We start from the raw sequence: 20,874 nt of genomic DNA, 5'->3' as shown, positions 1-20,874 counted from the left end.
GGGGTGGGCTGAGTATATTTGTTTCCGTTATTTTTGCTAAGCAGCTGTCACAGGTGCTGGGCTCTGTGAATATGTGTATGCTGTCTGTCTAAAAGTACTTTAAAAATCTGTGGAGAAGAGTTTTACCTTATTCAATGTCTAAGATATTTTCAGATGTTTTATCTAATTTGATCTTTGTAAGTATCCTATGAGGGAGGCAGGGAGAAAATTATTAGCACCATTTTAAATTCTAGAGTTTTTTTTTTAAAAAAAAAAACTATGTTTGTTAAATAAAAGCTCCTGGCTCCCAATTCAACAAGCATCATCTTATTGTTTTCCCCATTAATTTTCCTACTCTCATCTCCAAATGATGAGTAAAGAATATAGAATGTAGCTATGTAGATGTCAGATGGCCCCATCTTATGGTAAACCATGCATTTCCCCCTTCCAACGCTCTCTACCCTGTTCCAGTGTCAAAGCAATATTCTAGGAGTCCTTTTCATCTGTACCCACCTCTTCTGCCCTGCCTTTAGAGGGAGGCAAAGATGACTTTGACTGCACAAAGGTTCTCATTGCAGTTCTTTAGCATTTGTTTTAATTCTTAGGAGACCAAACTCTCCAAATCAGTCATTCCTTTCTTTGGACTAGAAAGCTAACTTCTGGCTGACAGCTGGGGAGCCCATCCCAACCCACCTCTACCCCAAGGCTTTGGTTCTATCTTTCCCCTCCTGGTTCATTGTTTACAGGTGTGGCCAGGAACACGATGAAGCTGCCACAGATGTGGCTGAGCCTTATCCTCTGCATCATCCTCTGTACGATGCCTTTTATTGGGTACCAATTTCTCAAATCACTAATGTGGCCTATAAACACGGACATGGTGAGTGCAACAGGAAATCTACCCAGATATAATTGATTGTCTTTGCCTGTATCTCTGTGAATAAAAACCATGTCCCCATGCTCTAACTGCAGGTTTTTGAGAGAATTCGTCATAGAATGAAAGAGCGAAAGCCAAGACTAAAAAGGACCGCAACAGCACAGACAGGCATTCACCGTTCTGCCTATGCATTCTCTCACACGCAGGGTTTTGGGGCCCTCATCACTTCTGGCAAGACAGAGAAGTCCAAGAAGAACCTTGATTCTTTAAAAAAGTAGAGGCCTGTAGGGAAACCCCAAAGGACTCTGTCATTGTTCTTCCTTTCTTATATTCACACAATTTAGTAAAGAGGAATTAGACCCGCTGGGAGCCCAGTGTGAACCTGCTCTTCTACTCTCCAGGGACTTTCACTCTTTATTCGGTGTCCAGGAAAGGTAAGGAAGGATCCCTCACATATTTATCAGAGACGCAAAATTCCAAGAAAAAAAAAAAAAAAACATCGGACCTCCTTTCCACCAACCTTTCCCAGTTTTAATCCAGAGAAGTAAATGGGAAGAGGCAGGTGAAGGAGGGTAGTATGGAAAAGGAGGGAGCGGGGGAGGACCCAGTTTCCTATAGCAGAGCAACTGGGATCCTATACAAATGTGCTCCCACCCAGACAACCTTTCAGGTTTATCTCTGAAACTCAGAGTAAGTCTTTTGACTTGCCCTGGGTTGCAAAGGAAGTAATTATGAAGAGCTGATCATCAGTTAATGGATAAGTTTCTGGAATCCCCAAAAAAGGAAGAGTTACTTTCCTTGACAAGATTTTTCTTTTTTTTTCCCCCTCTCAACCCCTGGGACCCTAGAACTGACATCTTTTTAGGATGAGGACTGAGATGCAATGACTTGAGAGATATTTTTTTATCTTTTCTTGAGGGAAACACAATTGGTGAATATTTGACTTCATTCTATAAATTATTTTGAGAAGAAACTATGTATTTGGAAAATTGTTTCTGAGTTTATGGAATAAAATACTTATTTTGGAATGGAAGGAAAGACGTGTGATTTATTAGCCCCAGTGAAATTACCATAGTCCTAGCAATATCATTGGCCCCCAAGCCCCTTGCCTTTTAAATTAGACCCAATATTCTCCCCCTCCCCTTTTCTCCCTCTTATTCTCATCTTACAGCTACTTTTCTAATTTTCCATTCCACTTTTCTACTTCTGTTGCTTACTTTCTCTCTATGTCTTTCTTGACTGACTTTATTTAATAACAAAACAAAGATCCCCAACTCTGCCACATCTCTTAGAGCAGATCTGCATATGAACCTGACTCCAAAAGATTTCACTAGTTTAGGGGCTGGAGCAATAGCACAGCAGGTAGGGCATTTACCTTGCACTCGGCCGACCCCAGATTCCTCTGCCCCTCTCGGAGAGCCCGGCAAGCTACCGAGAGTATCTCACCCGCACAGCAGAGCCCGGCAAGCTATCCATGGCTTATTCGATATGCCAAAAACAGTAACAAGAAGTCTCACAATGGAGACATTACTGGTGCCTGCTTGAGCAAATCGATGAGCAAAGGAATATGTGTGTGTGTGTGTATATATATATATATGTACATTTTTTTCCTCTATGATTTGTTGCCTACTATTTGAACCCCATCAAGTGTGGTGTGGTACTTATGGAGAATGGGTAGGGAGTGTCTTATGATGTGTCGCAAATGCGGCCACGCAGTCCAGGAATACGTTCACTCATATGTGAGGCTCGGCCCGAGCGTGTGTGGAACGGCCTTGATTGTGGCAGTGGTTGGGTTCTGGAGGTTTTTGTATTCTATTCTTTCTTTACTCTGTAGCACTGTCCTCCCATTGTTCATTAATTTGCTCTAGTGGGCACCAGTAACATCTCCATTGTGAGACTTATTATTACTGGTTTTGGCATATAGAATATGCCATGGGTAGCCTGCCAGGCTCTGCGGGCAGGCGAGATACTCTTGGTAGCTTGCCGGGCTCTCCGAGAGGGACAGAGGAATAGAACCCAGGTTGGCTGCGTGCAAGGTAAATGCTCTACCCACTGTGCTATCGCTCCAGTCCAGCTGTAAAAGATAAACATGCACAAGGAAGGGATGTGTGTTCAAGGGATCTCCAGGCATCTCTCTTTCGCCACACCTTTCACCACCCACATTTGGTGCTCTCCAGCCGCTGTGTATAGACTGAATCAGGATGGCTGTTGGCAATGGGCAGGCAAAGGAAGCACGAGGACCAAGCTGGTTGCTGATTAGTTGCCATTTATTCAATCTCTTGTCTCTCCCATCTCACATACTCTTCCTTTCTAGCTCCTTATTCCTAGATCCCAAATCCCTGGATTCTGACTCTAGATTTCTAGACTCTGATTCTCTCTCCTCTCCCATGACTCCCTGACTCTCTTTTTCTGCCTCCCACCCCTCTACTCTGATATCAAATAAATCATCAAATAGCATAAATACTACACCTCTGTTATGTCTTGTTTTCATCTCCCTACATATTCCTACCATTGCCCGTGGTCAGTCAGACTTCCATCATCTGTCACTTGAAGTATTGCATAAAATTTCCCAAATCAGCTTCTTTGTCTTCCCCTATCTAAAACATCACCTACATGACATTCGAACTTTCTGAAAGACTAACCCATTGGACTGGGACACATCCTAACCTTTTCTAAAAACTGAAAACATACAATCTATTAATGGAAAACCAATTATCAAATGCTTCCTTAGCAGGGCTGTCTTTCTTGGGGGGAAACTCCAACAACAATAGTGAGTTTTGTTTTGCAATATGAAACGTAATCAAGGTAAAGAGAAAATGAAGTGAAATTCATCAGTTATACAGTTGGGGGTGGGGGGCAGTGGCGGGGCGTATACTGGGGATTTTGGTGGTGGAATATGGGCACTGGTGAAGGGATGGTGTTTGAATATTGTATAACTGAGACATAAACCTGAAAACTTTGTAACTTTCCACATGGTGATAAAATAAAAATTAAAAAAAAAAAAAGACTAACCCATTGGTGTCAAGCCCCAACTTAATATTCTTAAAGAAATTCCCTTGCCTCTGAATCAGGTTGAAATTTGAACCTTTTATCATGAGGCCCTCTCAGTCTTGTATTCCATTCCTCCTCCATGTGCATTTACCCCAATACTACTTCTACCATCATTTGTGCCACCAAACATGCTGTTTTTATATCCTAAAATTCTGTTCCTTATCTTCTTCTAATCTAGTAAATTCCTGGTTACCCTTCAAAACTCATGAAACGTAGAGCTAGATAGAAAGAATGGTTGAGAGATAGGGGCAGAGAGAGAAGAGAAGTGTCTGCCATAGAGTCAGGCTGGGTGGGATGGGGAGTGGGCAGAAAGGAATTGGGGACATTGGTGGTTAGATGTTAAAAACTAAGGCACACCGAGGGGTGTGTGCACTCGCGGGCTCTCTGGGCGGCTCTGTCTCACTGCCCACGTTCAGTGCCCTGGAACCACTGTGTGTGCAGTGGTCAAGGGCAGGTGACGGAAGGAAGAAGGCCAAACTGGTTGCTTGATCAGTTTATTTCATTTTCTCTCTCTGCTTCTCTCCCGGCTCTGGATCTCTCCCTGGATCTGTGGATCTGGCCCCCCAACCCACTCTTACAGTCTAGTTAAATCTCCCCAGCATAAGGGGTTTGGGGCGTACACATAGATGTGGTCACAATCAATAGGGTAAGGTTCCTTTCCCTCAGGGGATGCTTCTCCTAGGACTGACTCTTTCAGCAGGAGGATCCACCCAAGGCTGCAATCCCATGAGTGTGTTTCTCCTCTCCTCAGCCAGCAAACAGATAAGAATTCATAATATTAATCATTTTGTATGGACACAATAAGAGATGCATTAAAGCTTATAGAATTGCTCTCCTGGAGCCATCTCGATCTCAGACTACAGTGCTCAAGCCAGACCAGTCTTTCCTATCCCTAGCAGGGTCCTAGTCTCATCATTACTTTTGCATCATGACAGAATTTGTCTATGATCAAGCTCTTAACATATAGTTAAGAATTAGGCACTTTGGCCAGACCCATCTTGATGCCAGGGTAGCACATAACTCACCGCTTGCCCTGGGTCCGTCCCATCCTTCGTCGGGACCTTGTTTTTTGGGGTGCTAGGAACTGAGGGCAACTGAGGCTTAAGTGGAGAAAGCAGATGCGCAGGAGGGAATAATATTCGAAGCCAATTAAGTCCCAAGTTACAAAAACATAATATTGTCTTCTTGTGTCTATACAAAAAAGACATTGCTTTAAAGTAAATTATTTAAAAGGCATAAAGAGGGGAGAAAGGCAATGTTATAATATTCAGTGTCCTAGGAAGGTCTGACCTTACAAATTAGCAGTCAGATTAAGGGAAAGCTGCGGATTAACTGTTTTGGGGAAGAGAGCATAGAGAAGTGATTACAGCTAAACAAAGGGATGGGAGAGATTCGAGAACACCTTGATGGGTGAGACTGGGGTAAGCCTAGGCTCCGGGGAAAACCGGGACAAGCTACTTGTGGCAAGGGGGGAGAGGACAAGGTAATGTCATCCTACAGCTAGACATGTACATTTGTGAAGAGTGGGTGTTGGAACATTGCATGATTGGACCCCAATCATGAACAACTTTGTATCTGTGTATCTCACGGTGATTCAGTTTTTTTTAAAAAAAAATTTTTAAGAAATAGTGGTTTAGGACAGGGCAGTAGTTCAAAATGCATGCATAAATAGTTCTTGCATGCATTCTTTGCATACAAGAGGACAGGTTCAATCTCTAGCAGCACATGCTCCCCCAAACACCACCAGAAGTGTCTCCCAAACATCCAGTAAGGAGTAGTTTCCTGGCACCACCTAGTGAGTTCCAAAACTCCCCTACAAATAAATAAATAAATAAATAAATAAAAACCACCAAGGAAATGGGAAATGGGGCTGGAGCATTGTACAGTAAGGAAAGTGCTTGCCTCCTCACACATGTGTTTGATCCCTGGCATTCCACACAGTGGTCCACTCCAGACCTCCCCGACTCCCTGCTGCCAGAGCCTGCCAGTAGTGGTCCCCTGAGGCACAGAGTCTGGAGTAAGCCCTGAGCACTGCCAGGTGGGGCCCAAAAAGGAAGAAAAAAATCTCTGCAAAGAAGTGATGTTTTAAAACATTGTAACTAAATGCCATAGAATTGTATGCTTTTTTTTTTTTTGCTTTTTGGGTCACACCTGGCAATGCACAGGAGTCATTCTTGGCTCTGCACTCAGGAATTACTCCTGGGGGTGCTCAGGGGACCATATGGGATGCTGGGAATCGAACCCGGGTCGACCGCGTGCAAGGCAAACACCCTACCCGCTGTGCTATCGCTCCAACCCCTAGAATTGTATACTTTAAAATTGCTACACGACTGATGTGGTGAGAGCACTGAGCCATATCCAGCTCTGTGCTCAGGAGTCCCTCAGAGCGGTGCTGGGAATAGAACTGGGGTCATTGGTGTGCAAGGTAGGCACCTTAACCCTTCTACTTTTTCTCTAGCCACTCATGTGGTTACTTTTAGGTATTTTCATTTGTTTTGGTAGGGCAGAATATGGAACCCAGGGCTTCAAACATCTACAAGTACTCTACCACTATACTCTTGGTCCTAAGATGGTTAATTTTTATGCTATATAAATTTCACCTCAACTTTTAAAAATAGAAGCTCAGATTCGGCATTAGCACTACCAACAGCTTTCCCTAATTTCTCAGTGTGGCTCATATACCTGTCCCTTTTATTTCTTTGCTCTGCTGTTCATACTTCTATCAGTGACACTTATAGACCACTGAAATCATGGATATGCTTATCTATTCATAGCATGAAATAAGCCTTTAATAAATGTTTTTAGAATAAATGAACACATTGAGGCAAGGCAGATAGTAAGGTAGAGGGCCCTTGGCTATGAATTTTAGGAAGTAATAAAACCAAATATGACATTAAGAAAAAAAGAAGTTATTCTGTTACCAGCAAGCTCAAAAGTGTGACAGCTGAATCACTGGAAGATATGCAGGAACTGAGGCCCTATTTTCCCAACCAGCCCAGAGAAGGCAGAGTTCCTCAGGAGAAGAAATACATCTGCATGAATAAAGGGCCTTGATAACAATTTGAAAGAGGACCACCAAAGATCTAATTCTTTTTGACTTGGAAACACCATAGCAAGCACTTCTACCTACAAAGAGAACCCTGAGCTGGAGCAGTTTGGAAAACCCCCTATAAAACCAACTTTGCAAAGCAAGAGGCTTGCACTCCATTCTGGAGTCACCCTTATTCCAATGTGGAAATGTGTTTCCTTTCTTTGACTTATGGGGTTTCCTCTATTCTCAGTTCTCTCTCATATTTCTCTGTTGTTATTGCCCCTTTGTTTCTTGCTTCATGTGCTAACCATCAACAAATAATGAAGTAAAAGAATGTTTCTCTACCTCTTGTTGGTCTGATGTGCATCATCACCCAATTGCTTAAATCAAAGGTCAAAGGAGTGTTTCTGGACTCTCCCTTCCAATTATTTAGTTACCAAGTTCCATTCTTAGAAATATCTTCAAATCTCTCCATTTCTACTTGTCCCCAATTTTCTTTTCTTTCTTTATTTTTTTAAATTGAATCACTGTGAGATACAGTTATGAAGCTTTCATGTTTGAATTTCAGTCATACAATGATCGAACACCCATCCGTTTACCACATTTTCCACCACCAATATCCCCAGTATCCCCCTCATCCCAACCCTCCCCCTGCCTCTATGGCAGACAATTTCCTTCTTACATTCTCTCTCTACCTTGGGGCATTATGGTTTGTAATACAGATACTGAGAGGCCATCATTTTTGGTCCTTTATCTACTTTCAGCACACATCTCCCATCCCAAAACATCCCTCTGTATTTTGGTCTCACGCCAGGCACAAAGGTCAGATCAAAATGGATTAGAAACCTCAATATCACACCTGAATTCATAAGGTACATGGAGTTAAATGTAAGCAGAACTGCCCATGACATTGAAGTTAAAAGCGTCTTTAAGGATGAAACACCATTGACCATGCAAGCGGAAATAAACATAAACAAATGGGATTATGTTGTCCCCAATTTTCATTCACTGTTTCTTGCTTTGTTTGGGGCTGCCTCCTGGATTCCCTGCTGTCAATCTGCTTCTTCCCATTCCATTAGTCATGTAGCAGAAAAATGATCTTTAAAAAATACAAATCAGGGGCTGGAGAGAAAGCACAGCAGGTAGGGCGTTTGCCTTGCACGCGGCCGACCCGGGTTCGATTCCCAGCATCCCATATGGTCCCCTGAGCACTGCCAGGGGTAATTCCTGAGTGCAGAGCCAGGAGTGGCCCCTGTGCATTGCCAGGTGTGACCCAAAAAAGCCAAAAAAAAATACAAATCAGGGGGCTGAGGAGGTAACTCAGAGGCCAGAGGCACATGGTTTGCATGTGAAGGAGCAGAGTTTGATCCCTAGCATCAAATTGCCCCCAAACTCATCCACATATAGCCCTGGAGGCTCTTGAGCACTTACAGGTATATCTTGGTGGCCCTAGCATTGCTGAATCCGAGTGGCACCATCGCACCACCACACTTCTGGGCCTAGCATTGAATTCTCTGGCCCATTTGACTGATTAGCACCAGAAGTGGCCCTGAGTCCTCTAAGCATGACTTGGGAGTCTCTCCCCTAGAAATATTTTTAGTACAAATCAGATCATGTCATCTGTTAGTGACTCATCACAGCTTGCTTTCTTTAGTGTGTCTTACCTCTCAGTTTCATTATCACTTTCTGCTGCATGTCTATTATCTCTGCCATATCAAACTATTCACAGTTCCTCAAAAGTTTCCTTGCCTTCAGAAGCCTCTGCACCTTGACATTTCCTGTACTGTCATCTTGGAATACATCCCCTTCTGTTTTCTAACTCTTGTCTGTCTGCCCTTCACTCTCAGCCTTGGGAGCAGTCACTGACATCCAACCTCCTCTTCTGAATTGGATACCTCTGCCTTGCCTAGGCTGCTTTGTACATCTCTTCAGCTCTCCAGGTTTGATTGTATCATTATCACTCATGCCTTTATTAATTGTTTTGCTTCTGGGTCTCTGCTAGAATGTGGACGAGAGCTTTGTTCCTTTTTTTATATTCCTATCATCCAGCAGAGTGCCAGCACTTAAGATTACTGATGTTTTTTCCATTAATATTGAATGAGTAAATGAAAGAATTCTGCCTTTCATTTGTTCTGAACTTGCTTCCTACTCAGTCCTTTCAAGTTGAATCTCGTCCTTTGGTGTCCAGTTTCCATTATATTTGAAGGACCTCATTTTATGAGACAGGAGTGTTTTGAGGAAATTACTTGAAGATGAATGTGTTTGGGGAACCTAACAGATTCCTGGAAAATCTGAAAAGCAATAGAAGAATTAGCTCTCTATTCTATGGCTGAGCAAGAAAAGGTGGCTGTGGTAAAATTGGCCTGTGCACCCAGAGTTGTTCAGACTAAAGGAGTACATGAGTATTCCTCATAGGCAATACCTGGGTCTTGTGAGCAATTTAGGATTCCTTTAATCTGAAGTGGAGGTGGAGGGGACCACAGCAGAAGGAAGCAGGAGATAAATTTGCAAATGCCTAGATATTCCAAATTAACTACAAAGTGCCTGAGGGTAGGGTTACTGTCAATGAAAGGGTATGATGCAAATTTTCTGTGTATTGATTTTGGAGGTAGCCACATGGGCCTGTCAAAATTCATCAAAAAGTATACTTTAGGGGCTGGAGCGATAGCACAGTGGGTAGGGCATTTGCCTTGCACGCAGCCGACCGGGGTTCAATCCCCGGCATCCCATATGGTCCCCCAAGCACCGCCAGGAGTAATTCCTGAGTGCAAAGCCAGGAGTAACCCCTGAGCATAGCTGGGTGTGACCCAAAAAGCAAAAAAAAAAGTATACTTTAAAGTCTGTGGGGGCTGGAGAGATAGCACAGAAGATAGGGCATTTGCCTTGCACATGGCCGACCTGGGTTTGATTCCCAGCATCCCATATGGTACCCTGAGCATCACTAGGGGTAATTCCTGAGTGCAGAGCCAGGAATGACCCCTGTGCATCACCAGGTGTGACCCAAAAAGCAAAAAAAAAGTCTCTGCATGTTATTGTGTTTAAATTTTTAACTTCAATAAAATTAATATTTTTAATGCCTAGGGATTTCTAAAGCAGTTGTAAGTGGTGAATGAGACTTCATTCATCCAAACTTAAGTAACTAAGATAGTTTGGGGGATGTGGCTCATTAGTAGAGCACTTGTCTTGCCTGTGTGAAGCAATGGGTTTGATTCTGAGCTCTGCTAGAATAAACTAAAATTTCACTTAGAAGAATCAAGTATAAGAGAACTATTTTCACCCACAGAGAGAAACTCTAGAAAATTTACAAAAGGGGTCCTTAAAAAAATTCTCAGAGCCCAAAGAGTATAGCATGTAGATCTCTTGCCTTACATGCAGCTGACTGGGTTCAATCCCCACTACATTCAGTTCCCTGGGCCCACCAGGAGTGATACTAGAGCAGAGCACAGAGCCAGGTAAAAACTCTGAGCAATGCCAGGTGTGGCCCCAAAACAAAAAGCAAAATCACAAAAGGAATTCATGTAGAGCCCAGCACTCAGGCTAGTTTGTGGCAGTCTTAATCAAGTACAACTCTTCTCTTTTCCCTCCTTATTAAGCTCAAGCTCTGGAGAAAGGGATTTGCCACAGAAGGGCCACAGACCCCAGCCCAAAATTTCCTGCTGGGAAGTTTTGTCACTTAATCAGTCAGCAGCTTGAAAAGGGGGAATGAATAAACGAGAAACGATAGACATCCTCTAAACACATCCCCTTTTCCACTGAGCCTGACCATTCATAGAAGGCCAAACTGAAAGACAAGAAATGACTTAATTTTAAAGTTTGTTTGGCAGTCCCAAAGAATTGAGGCAGGCCGCACACATGCAAGGCAAGAGCTGTACCACTGAGCCATATCACAGGGCCCTAATTTTATTTATTTTATTTTGTTTGAGGGCCACATCAAGTGGTGCTCAGGGTTTGTTCCTGCCTCTATGCTCAGGGGACCATATACAAGTTCAGGGATTCCCAACCAGAGTGGAGGCTGATGCAGCCACCGGCAAGGCAAATAAATGTCTTATCTCCTGTACTCTCTCTGTCTCTAAAGTCCCCACATTTAAAGTTTAAAAATTATCTCATTAACATAGTTATTAATTCAATTTCTTTTTGAGGTGCCAGAGATCGAACCCTGGCTAATTATTAAAGTAAAACTTAAAGTGACAAGAGTATTGGTAGAGTCTAAAAATGGTCAGAAAATTCATGAAGTCCAGTCTCACAGCGCAGGTTTTTTTTTTAATTGAATCATCATGAAATACAGAGTTACAAAACTGTTAGTGATTGGACTTCAGTCATACAGTGCTCCAATACTCATCCCTCCACCAGTGTACATTTCCCACCACCAATACCAATGTCCTCATTTTCCCTCCCCCAGCAGGCACTTTCCTTCTCTTCCTCTGTCTCTCTCTTTCTGTCTCTCTCTCCTCTCTCTCTCTCAATTAGAAATCTGAGAAACTAAATTAATGATGAAGGCAGGAGCTAAAAATCATAGTTGCAGGAAATCAGGCCTCAAATTTAAAGCACCCAGTTTTCTGTTGGTATGAGGTATCTCGTCTGCAAAAAAAAAAAAAAAAAAAAAAGAATGAAACTGAAACTTAAGTGGACAAAACAATGTTCAAAGAGAAACTGACAAATCACTGTTCCATTCCCCGAGTCCCACACGGGGTTTTCTGAAGTTGGGTTCAGTGAGGACAACTGAGCTTGAGCTCACTTAAAGAGTTTCCAGTAGCAGAACGACAGAGGAGTCCCAGCCAGGTCTATACAGCAGCAGCATCCACGATCAGAAGAGGTCAAAGAACTGACGGGCTCATAGGACACACTTTGGTTAAGAACTTGTGCGTCATCAGGAATAACTTCACTTAACCATTTCCAGAAATAGAGAAAGTAAGAAGTTGTTGTCTTAGCCCCAACATTTCCCTGGAATTCTTAGCCTCAGACCTTGTAAGAAATATGTGAAGAGTTTTAGAGAAGATTCAGCATCTGGAGCCTCCTGGGACTCAGCCTCCACTAGTCATTCAACTTTATGATCCTCCAGCATTAAATTAACATTAAACATTAAACTAAACATGGCATTCTCTGGATTTTACACTCTAAATTTCTTTGACCCCTTTTCCTCTTATGACCCCCTAGTTAGACCTAATTCGGAATCCCTCAATTTTCATTCTAATTGCCAGAATCCTCTAACTGGTCTCTTTATTTTCTTCAAATTCAGTATCCACATCCCTACTAGAGTAAGAGTTCTAAAGTGTAAACTTGTTCTAATGACTCTCCTGCTTCAACGAACAGTGCTTATAGCCTTCAGCACAAAAGCCAAACTCATGAACATATGTTTCCTTCCTGTTCCTTCAGAACCTACACCCCCTACACTTCACCCATTCTTAACTTCTTGCAATCATATTGTTCATATTTTTGTGTTTTCATTTGGCCTTTGATTTGCCAGTATCAAGAAAAGGTGTGGAAGACTTTGCAATGGATATCCTTTTGAATGAAATGTTAGATGCTGTCTAATAGAACCTTGAGGATTATTTCATTCTATTAGAAATATGGGCCTTTGATAGCCCTATAGTAGGCTCCAATTTTACTACTGGCCTACTTTATAACTATTAAACAAAAGAAAAAGTTAACTTTTAGGTGACCAGGGAGATACCAGATACCTCGAAGAACTAGAGTACATACTCACATGTGGGAATTCCACTTTCGCTGCTAGCACCACATCACACGGTCTCCAGTGTCCCTGAGTTTGAGCATAATGGGCAAAGAGCCACACTCACTAGGAGAAGCCCCTGCACATCATTCGGTGTGGCTCAAAAGCAAACAAAAATAGCAATAATAATAATTAATAATAATAGAGTTCACATGTAGGATACTGCACAATGTTTCATGCCCACAAGAATGCAAATAATTCTTGTTCCTGGTCATGCAAATTGGTATTATCTGGAAAGGACATACATTTCTAAACACCAAATCCTCATTTGAAGTGGTTTTAGTATCTTAGTGGTTCCCTCATTAATTAGTGAGTTCAATAAAATCCTTGAACTGCATTGATTTCATTTATTTATTTTGGTTTGGGGGGCCACACCTAGCAGTGCTTAGGGGGAATAATTAGTACAGGGAGAGGGGAATCAATCCTGATGGCATTGTGGGCCCCATGAGGGCTCAGGGATCAAACCTTGGGCTCCCCATGCAAAGTATGTGTTCTAGCCCCTTGAGCTAATTCCTCAGCCCAAAATGTATTTCATATAAGACATATTTTAGCATTCTAGAAAATTATTCTTTGGGAAGTAACCCATTAATGGAAGCCAAAAATGAAAATATATGAAGTGACTAGAAGGATGTGACAGGAAGCTGTCACTGTCACTGTCATCCCATTGCTCATCAATTTGCTTGAGCAGGCACCAGTAACGTCTCCATTGTGAGATTTGTTGTTGCTGTTTTTGGCATATTGAATACACCATGGGTAACTTGCCAGGCTCTGTCATGTGGGCTAGATACTCTTGGTAGCTTGCTGGGCTCTCCTAGAGGGGCGGAGGAATCAAACTCAAGTCGGCCTCGTGCAAGGTAAACACCCTACCCACTGTGCTATCACTCCAGCCCAACAGGAAGCTAGTTGAACAGAAACCAAGCTGGGCCTTGCATCTAAAAAACAAAACAAAACAAAACAAAAAAAACATGGTGTTCATTGCTCAAAGACTCCAGAAAGAGTGATATCTACTGTCCAGACTTGGTTCCTCTGCATGCAATAGATTGATTCCTACTTTTAAATTGAAATATTTTTCTTTTGTTTTTTAATTTAATTTAATTTTTAAAACAGATTGTTTCATTCCAGCAATCTGGTTTTCTTTGCCACTCAGGAATTTGGCAAATAAAAGATGCTTGCAGTTTTCAAATTTCCATTATAAGATCAACCATCAGCACCAGTAATGTCTCCATTGTGAGACTTGTTGTTACTGTTTTTGGCATATCGAATATGCCACGGGTAGCTTGCCAGGCTCTGCCGTGCGAGCAGGATACTCTCAGAAACTTGCAGGGCTCTCCAAGAGGGATGCAAGAATCAAACCCGGGTCAGCCACGTGCAAGGCAAATGCCCTACCCGCTGTGCTATTGCTGCACTAAATCAATAATGGTTGAAGGGATCTCTCAGGATGGGAGATGTGTGCTGAAAGTAGATAAAGGACCAAACACGATGGTCTCTCAGTATCTGTGTATTGCAAACCATAATACCCAGAACGAGAGAGAGAGAGAGAGAGAGAGAGAGAGAGAGAGAGAGAGAGAGAAGAAAACTGTCTGCCATAGAGGCAGGGGTTAGGGTGGAGTGGGGGGGTATGGCAGGAGGGATACCAAGAGCATTGGTTGTGGAAAATGCACACAGGTGGAGAGATTATTGTTTGATCATGGTATGACTGAAACTCAATCATGAAAGCTTTGTAACTGTACCTCACAGTGATTCAATTAAAAAAGAAGAAAATGAGAGTGTGAAGAATTTGAACCTTCAAATCTTGCCAATTTAGGAATATAAAATGAGGTTACTTAGGAAAATCTTTGGCAATTCCACATAAAGTTAAAATAGTTACCATATCACCCAGCAGTTCCACTGAGAAGATATGCCTTAGATAATTGAGAACATACATCATTCAAAAACATGGTATGTGAATGTTTACAACTGCAGTAGTCACAATACTAGACATGTGGCCAATTACATATATCAACTGAATAAAACAAATGTGGAGTACCCACACAATAAAGTATTACCAGTCATACGAAAAGCGAAAAGTATCATATGCTACAACATGGATGAACTTCAAAAATTATGCTAGGTGACAGAACCCTAATATGAAGTACCACAATGTAATGTGATTCCACATATAGGAAATGTCCAGAACAGTAAAATATACAGAATCGAGTAAGAACTGTGAAATATTATCTATAGGTGTGAAGTTTCTTTCTGAGGTATCAAAAATGTTCTGAAATTAGAAAGTGGTGGTAATCATAGAACATTTTCAATAATGCTAAATCCTCACTGAGATCTATACTTTAAAAAGGGTGACTCTTCCCATAAGGAGAGAGAAAACAAAAGGGAATGCCCTGCCACAGAGGTGGGGTGGGGTGCGGGGGTGGTGGGAGGGATACTGGGATCATTGGTGGTGAAGAACGGGCACCGATGGAAGGATGGGTACTCGATCATTGTATGACTGAAGCGCAAGCACGAAAGTTTGTAAGCCTGTAACTGTACCTCACGGTGATTTACAAACCAAAAAAATTTTAAATAAATAATTAATTAAAAAAGATCAACCATCAACATCAACATGGATATAATTCCATCCCCTAATTCCAACTTTTCAGAGAAAGGATTTTAATCGGCCTCTTTGGGTTAAGACCTTCTCTCAACCACTTATCTGTACAAATGTGCATTTTATTCTCCTGTTGACAAGTCCAACCCTCTTTCATTCACCCCTATAATTTGATTTCTAAATTTTATATTTGCTTTTATCACTCTGCATAAAGTCCTTTATTGTCTTTCCACTATTTACATAGGGTGAGACCCAAACCCTCAGGATATCACAGGAAATATTTAATCAAAAAGTAGCCAGTAAGTTGAGTGCCCAGGAGGGGTCAGGACTAGTGAAAGTCTTCATGAACTTCCACATAGCTTTGACTCTGAAGTCCTGCTAGCTTTACTAAGGCAGCCACCAGGCTGCACCTAAAAACCAATGCATCTGACTTTCATGTCATGGGCATCTGACCGTCATGTCATGGCACTAAATGCCAGGGAGCTTTGGTTCTCAGGTGAGGTGAGTTTATACTCTCTGCATGAAAGGAAAATTAAGTTCTGACATCTACCTAGATGCCTAAGCTTCTTGTCAGTCTCAGGGAAAGAATTTCAAGAGAAGATGAATAGTAAGTTGTTTTATTTCATAAATATGAGAGTAAGGAAAAAGAGAAATAGTCCCATATAAAGTTAGTTTAAGGAGAAAAGTGTTTCAATTGGAATACGTGCGCCATTCCCAAATGCAGCTCTTGAAAGGAAGAGAAATGACGCAACTTGAGCTGGGATATGGGAGACTCTAGACTGGAGTGCACAGGGGTGCAGGACTCTGGAAATGGGGAGTACACTGTGTTGCCTCAGAAAGTAGATTTATGCCTTTTCCAATCTGTTTTGGCTGGAGACTCTCTGTGAAGGACTTAGAATCTAGTGGTCAGCTTTCAGAGTCCTGTCAGCCTACTGATTTGTCTCCTAAAGGGTCCAACCACCTGATTCAGGCTGAGTTAATATTAACTTGGAGTCTCAGACTGGCCTTCTAAATCCTGAGACTAGAGCTGGGGCAAGGCAAGATAATTCAGATCACATCACAGTTTTATTACTTCCTAAAGTTAATTGCCAACAGGCCCTCCTGCCTGATTAATTCAATAACATCCCAGACTATCTTTGCATCCATACGTAAATCGTATCACTTATTCCCACACTCTGTTCTTTTTGCCACTGCTGATTTCCCACATTCTTAATTAATTGTTTAATCAGAACTCAGCTCACATCACTTCTATGAAGATCCATCACACAATATGACAGTTGCAAAAAAAAAATATGACAATTATCTGCTTTCCTGTCTGCCTGTGGTCCAAGAAGAACAGGATCTCAGTCACCAACTCCTTTATGGACCATGAAACTCAGTGGTTTCCAATAACTATCTGCCTGTTCCCATGCCCTTTGGCTGGAGGAAGCAAAAAACAATAGGATCCCCAATGTCCCATACACACTATCTGCCACGAACAGGTAAAGTGCATTAGTTCTCAAAAAAAAAAAAATAATAAGCCCCCTCCTAAAAATGGCATGGCAGTCTTTATTTAAGGGGCAACCATTATGACAGGTCATGGATCGAACAACAGTGGGGGTTAGCAGTGCAGTGAGGGTGTAGGAGATTGTGCTCAACTCAGATCCCAACAAGGACAAGTAAAAATTTATAGCCAAGGAGCAGAAAGGACTCAGTGGATGGAAAATAACAGCTTTGGTCTTCTCTGGCTGCTAGAACTGGGTAGTTTACTGCAGACTGGGTAAGTTATAAATCACAGGAATTTATTTCTTACAGTTCTGGAGGCTGAAGGGGAAGGACTTCTCATACCTCATCTGGTCGATTAGGCTAGAGAACTTTGTGAGATCGTGTCTGTGTAAGAGCACTACTAATGCTATTGGTGTTTCACTAATACGGAAGCTCCACCCTCTGCCCCCACATTACTTGTCAAAGGCTAATCTACTAAAACCATCACTATGGAGGGTAAGTTTTGTTTCATTGGTTTTTGCTTTTGTTTTGGGTCACATCCAGCAGTAGTTGGAGGCTGCCCCTGGTTCTGTGCTCAGGAGTCACTCCTAGAAATGCTAGGGGACTATACAAGGTAGTTGGGATTGAAATCGGACCTCCCACATATGAAGTATGTGCTTTGCCTGTTGTGCTATCTCTTGAGGGTTAGTATTTTTTTAACATGAATTTGGGATGGACAGAAATATTAAGAACTTTACTTTTTTAAAAAAATGCCAGGAATAAAGTTTTGCTAGCTTAATTCAATAGAACTCTTACAAAAGTTAAGTCAAAGTAACAAGTAAGGGGCTGGAGCCATAGCACAGCGGGTAGGGCCTTTGCCTCGCACGCCGCCGACCCAGGTTTGATTCCCAGCATCCCATATGGTCCCCTGAGCACTGCCAGAAGTGATTCCTGAGTGCATGAGCCAGAAGTAACTCCTGTGCATCATGAGGTATGACCCCAAAAGAAAAAAAAAACACACAAAGTAACAAGTAAGCCAGGCTGGTGAACCAAGGGTGGTGGGAATTTTCCACTAACCTGTGTTAGTGGAAAACAAGATTTTCTGCTCAAACTAGATTTTCTACAAGGACAAAGAGGGGAAACTCAAGGTAGAACCTAGCTCAGTAGTGAACTCAAGGATTTTGACTACAAGTTATAGCTAAACAGGGTTTAACAGGGTTTTGTTTTTGTTTTGTTTTGTTTGTTTGCTTGTTTTACCCTTCTTAACCATGAGTTGCTTTTTTTCTAAAAAGAAAGCCAGGTAGGGCTGGAACTCAGTGGAAAAATGCTTGCTGTGCATGTAGGAGGTTCAGGATTCAATTTCCAGCAACACAAAGCAAAATTATGAAATAAAAATAGCAAAACTTAGCTCCAAGGGCTGGAACACATGCTTGGCATACATGAGCTCTGGGTTTATGCATATAAGTATCACTGGAAATTACTCTGACCACCATGCCAGGAGTAGCTTCTGAACCACTGCCAAGTGTGGTTCAAAAATATACCAAAACTTGGATCAGGGGAGTAATACAGCAGTAGAGCACTTGCCTCGCCTGCCTTCAGTTCAAAACCCTGCACCAAAGGATTTTTTTTAAAAATTGAAAATGGTAAATAACAGGTAGCATCCAACCTCCACTTCACCTCTTCCACCAGTGAGTCTGATCCAACTAGTTTACTTGAAACCTGGTTTAGTTTGGTTGTGAGATGAGAGAACAGCCAGGGTAAATGTGGTATCCAGTAGAAGAAGACATACGAAAAAGTTGCCCCATGGAATAATAGTCCTTGTGCAGATATTGCAAAGCTTAACTATAACATTCTGATACCCCTTTAAGTAACCATCTTTGTGCTTACACAAGGACTAGTAATCATATCCTGTCCATCATGTCAAGAGTCACACCCCCTTCCACATGGAGCATTCCCTGTCTTCGGTCAGCTCTTCTTTACATCACCCTAGACAATGCTCAGAAGCTTAATTTGTTTCTACCAAAGGCGTACATCTTTTACAAAGGATGAACACCTCAAAAACGAAGTCCAATATCCACTGGAGCCAAAGAACAGTTGGAATTAAGAAAATTTAAGATGAAGGACCAAGTGACCCATGAATGACACCCAGCTTCACTGAACACTCCTTATAGCACAGTTGCAAAGTAAGCATCATATCTGCCTGGGCCCTGACACTTCACAATAGCCATGAAAATCCTCTGGAAGGGACCACATGTGGTTAGAATCAGGATGGCACCTTGATGATACCAGCACATTAAAGTTCTCCCTCTTCTTTGAGTTATATTATGTCTCTTATTGATTTGCCCCAGGACAGGAGTGATAGCACAACAGTTAGGGTGTTTACTTTGCATGCAGCTGACCAGGGTTCGATTCCTTCGTCCCTCTCAGAGAACCCGGCAAGCTACCGAGAGTATTCCACCTACCTACAGAGCAAAGCCTGGCAAGCTACCCATGTCATATTTGATATGCCAAAAACAGTAACAACAAGTCTCACAATAGAAACGTTACTGGTGCCCGCTGGAGCAAATCGATGAACAACTGGACGACAGTGTTACAGTGTTATTGACTTACCCCATTTTTTACCTGCATAAACTAGAAATTTGTGAAGAAATGGCACTGCTGACAGCACACTCCAGCTCCCCTGAGAAGGCTCTCTCTTCAAGCAAACTCCCTTACTTAAAATCGATGCTTCCCTCCTTAGGTTATACCTGGCACTAAGTCTTAAGTAAGCTATTTAATTTTTTAATTCTTGGAGGCGTCCAGAGACACCGTGAGGGGTGTCGAGGATCATACCAGCGTCGGCTGTGTGCAAGGCCAGCGCACTACCCGCTGTACTATCTCTCCAGATCCACGTGAGTTATTCTTCATGAATAACTTGATTTCTTTGCTTGATTTGCTTGATTTCTCTGGCTTGCACTAGAATTCCTTCCTGTGTGTGTCTAAGGCACCTGGTCCTCTGTTCAGGCCTTTGAGGGCTTTAACACCTCAGGCAACACTTCCAATAACAATTTTTATTTCGTTTGTTTCTATATTCGCCGCGAAATTCCAGAGGGATGTCAGCAGGGGTGAGACTCGCTGCTCTAGGGGAAGCCGTGTACCCAGATGCACCTGCCCTGCAGGCCAGTAGGCAGGTGCCAGCCGCCCTCGGGGAGCGCGGTTCCAGCGCGGCCCCCCGGGGCGCTTTGCCTGGCTCCGCCCCCAGGGGCGGGGCGCGGGCCGAGAAGGCGGGGCCCCGCCGAAGCCTCGCCGCTCCCCTCGCGGGAAAACACTCCGCGTGACTCGCGGCTCCCGGCGCAGCGGGAGCGCGGGAGGTGGGCGAGCCCCGCCGGTCCAGCGGAACGAACCAACGCGCCGTCCACCAGGGGCGGCATGCGGGCAAGCCAGATCGCACCACCCGCGCCACAGCTGCAGGGGCGGGGCCCGGCCGTTACCAACCCGCGTGGAGAGGACGGGGGGCGCCAGCCTGAGTCCGAGGCACCGCGACCCTTCGAGGAGGGCGCGAGACGCCGCCGCCGCCGCCGCCCGCGCTGAAGGACCGCGCTGAGGCGACAGAGGAGGTGAGGACACCTCTGCCGGGGCGGGCCGCGGGCCGCCGGCACCGCTGTCCACGCTCTGCACGGAGGGCTGAGGAGAAAGCCCCGTGCCCGCGCCCCCTCTCCCGCCCTCGGCGCCCCCCGCCGTTCCGCTCAGCGCTTCCCGCCTTCCCGGGGCCCCTCAGCCGCAGCGGCCCTCAGCGCTCAGACCCCAGTCCTCCCGCGGCCCCCGGCCGTCGTCCACCCTAACCGCTCCTGCACCCCACCCCACCCCGCCCCGCCCCACCCCCGGGGACTCGCGCCTCTGTGTCATCCCTGTCCCCACGTCCCCTGCTGGGAAGAGCGATGGCCCCGCACCCAGGCTCGCCGCTGCAGCAGCGGGCGCCTCCGCACAGCCATTCCCAGCCGGGTCCGGCGCGACCCCGGGACCCCCAAGTTGGGCTCCGCGGGCGTCTGGGCCTCGGTGGCTCCCGCGCCCCCGGGCTGCTCTGGGGAACAGCCTTTGGTTTGGCTCCGGGCCAGCCCCCCAGCCTCTGCATTTACCTGCGCCAAGGGCACCGCGATGCCGGTAACACCCCCCTCCCCCCCCCA

General features: G+C 43.9%; 2 protein-coding genes across 3 annotated transcripts in view; both read left to right on the top strand.

Moving 5' to 3' along the window:
* Positions 1 to 1,761, top strand: part of LOC101541298 (phospholipid-transporting ATPase FetA-like) — a 62,533-nt gene extending 60,772 nt beyond the window's left edge. The window contains exons 25-26 of the mRNA XM_004600397.2: positions 726 to 856; positions 949 to 1,761. Coding sequence (XP_004600454.2) covers positions 726 to 856; positions 949 to 1,131 — 314 coding nt within the window. The 3' untranslated portion in view covers positions 1,132 to 1,761. The remainder of the gene's footprint in view (positions 1 to 725; positions 857 to 948) is intronic.
* Positions 1,762 to 20,012: 18,251 nt separating this feature from the next.
* RUSC2 (RUN and SH3 domain containing 2) overlaps positions 20,013 to 20,874 on the top strand; it is a 67,697-nt gene continuing 66,835 nt past the window's right edge. The window contains exon 1 of one of the 2 annotated variants that reach the window (XM_004600219.3): positions 20,013 to 20,307. The gene's annotated coding sequence lies outside the window, so the exon portion shown is untranslated. Of the gene's footprint in view, positions 20,308 to 20,633; positions 20,852 to 20,874 lie in introns of those variants that run through there. The other variant, XM_055143469.1, reaches the window with a different exon arrangement.

Source organism: Sorex araneus, chromosome 1, assembly GCF_027595985.1.
Source record: "Sorex araneus isolate mSorAra2 chromosome 1, mSorAra2.pri, whole genome shotgun sequence".
In the NCBI taxonomy this organism is placed as follows: Eukaryota; Metazoa; Chordata; class Mammalia; order Eulipotyphla; family Soricidae; genus Sorex; species Sorex araneus.
Note: the sequence above shows the minus strand (reverse complement) of the source record. Positions and strands in the feature narration are given on the sequence as shown.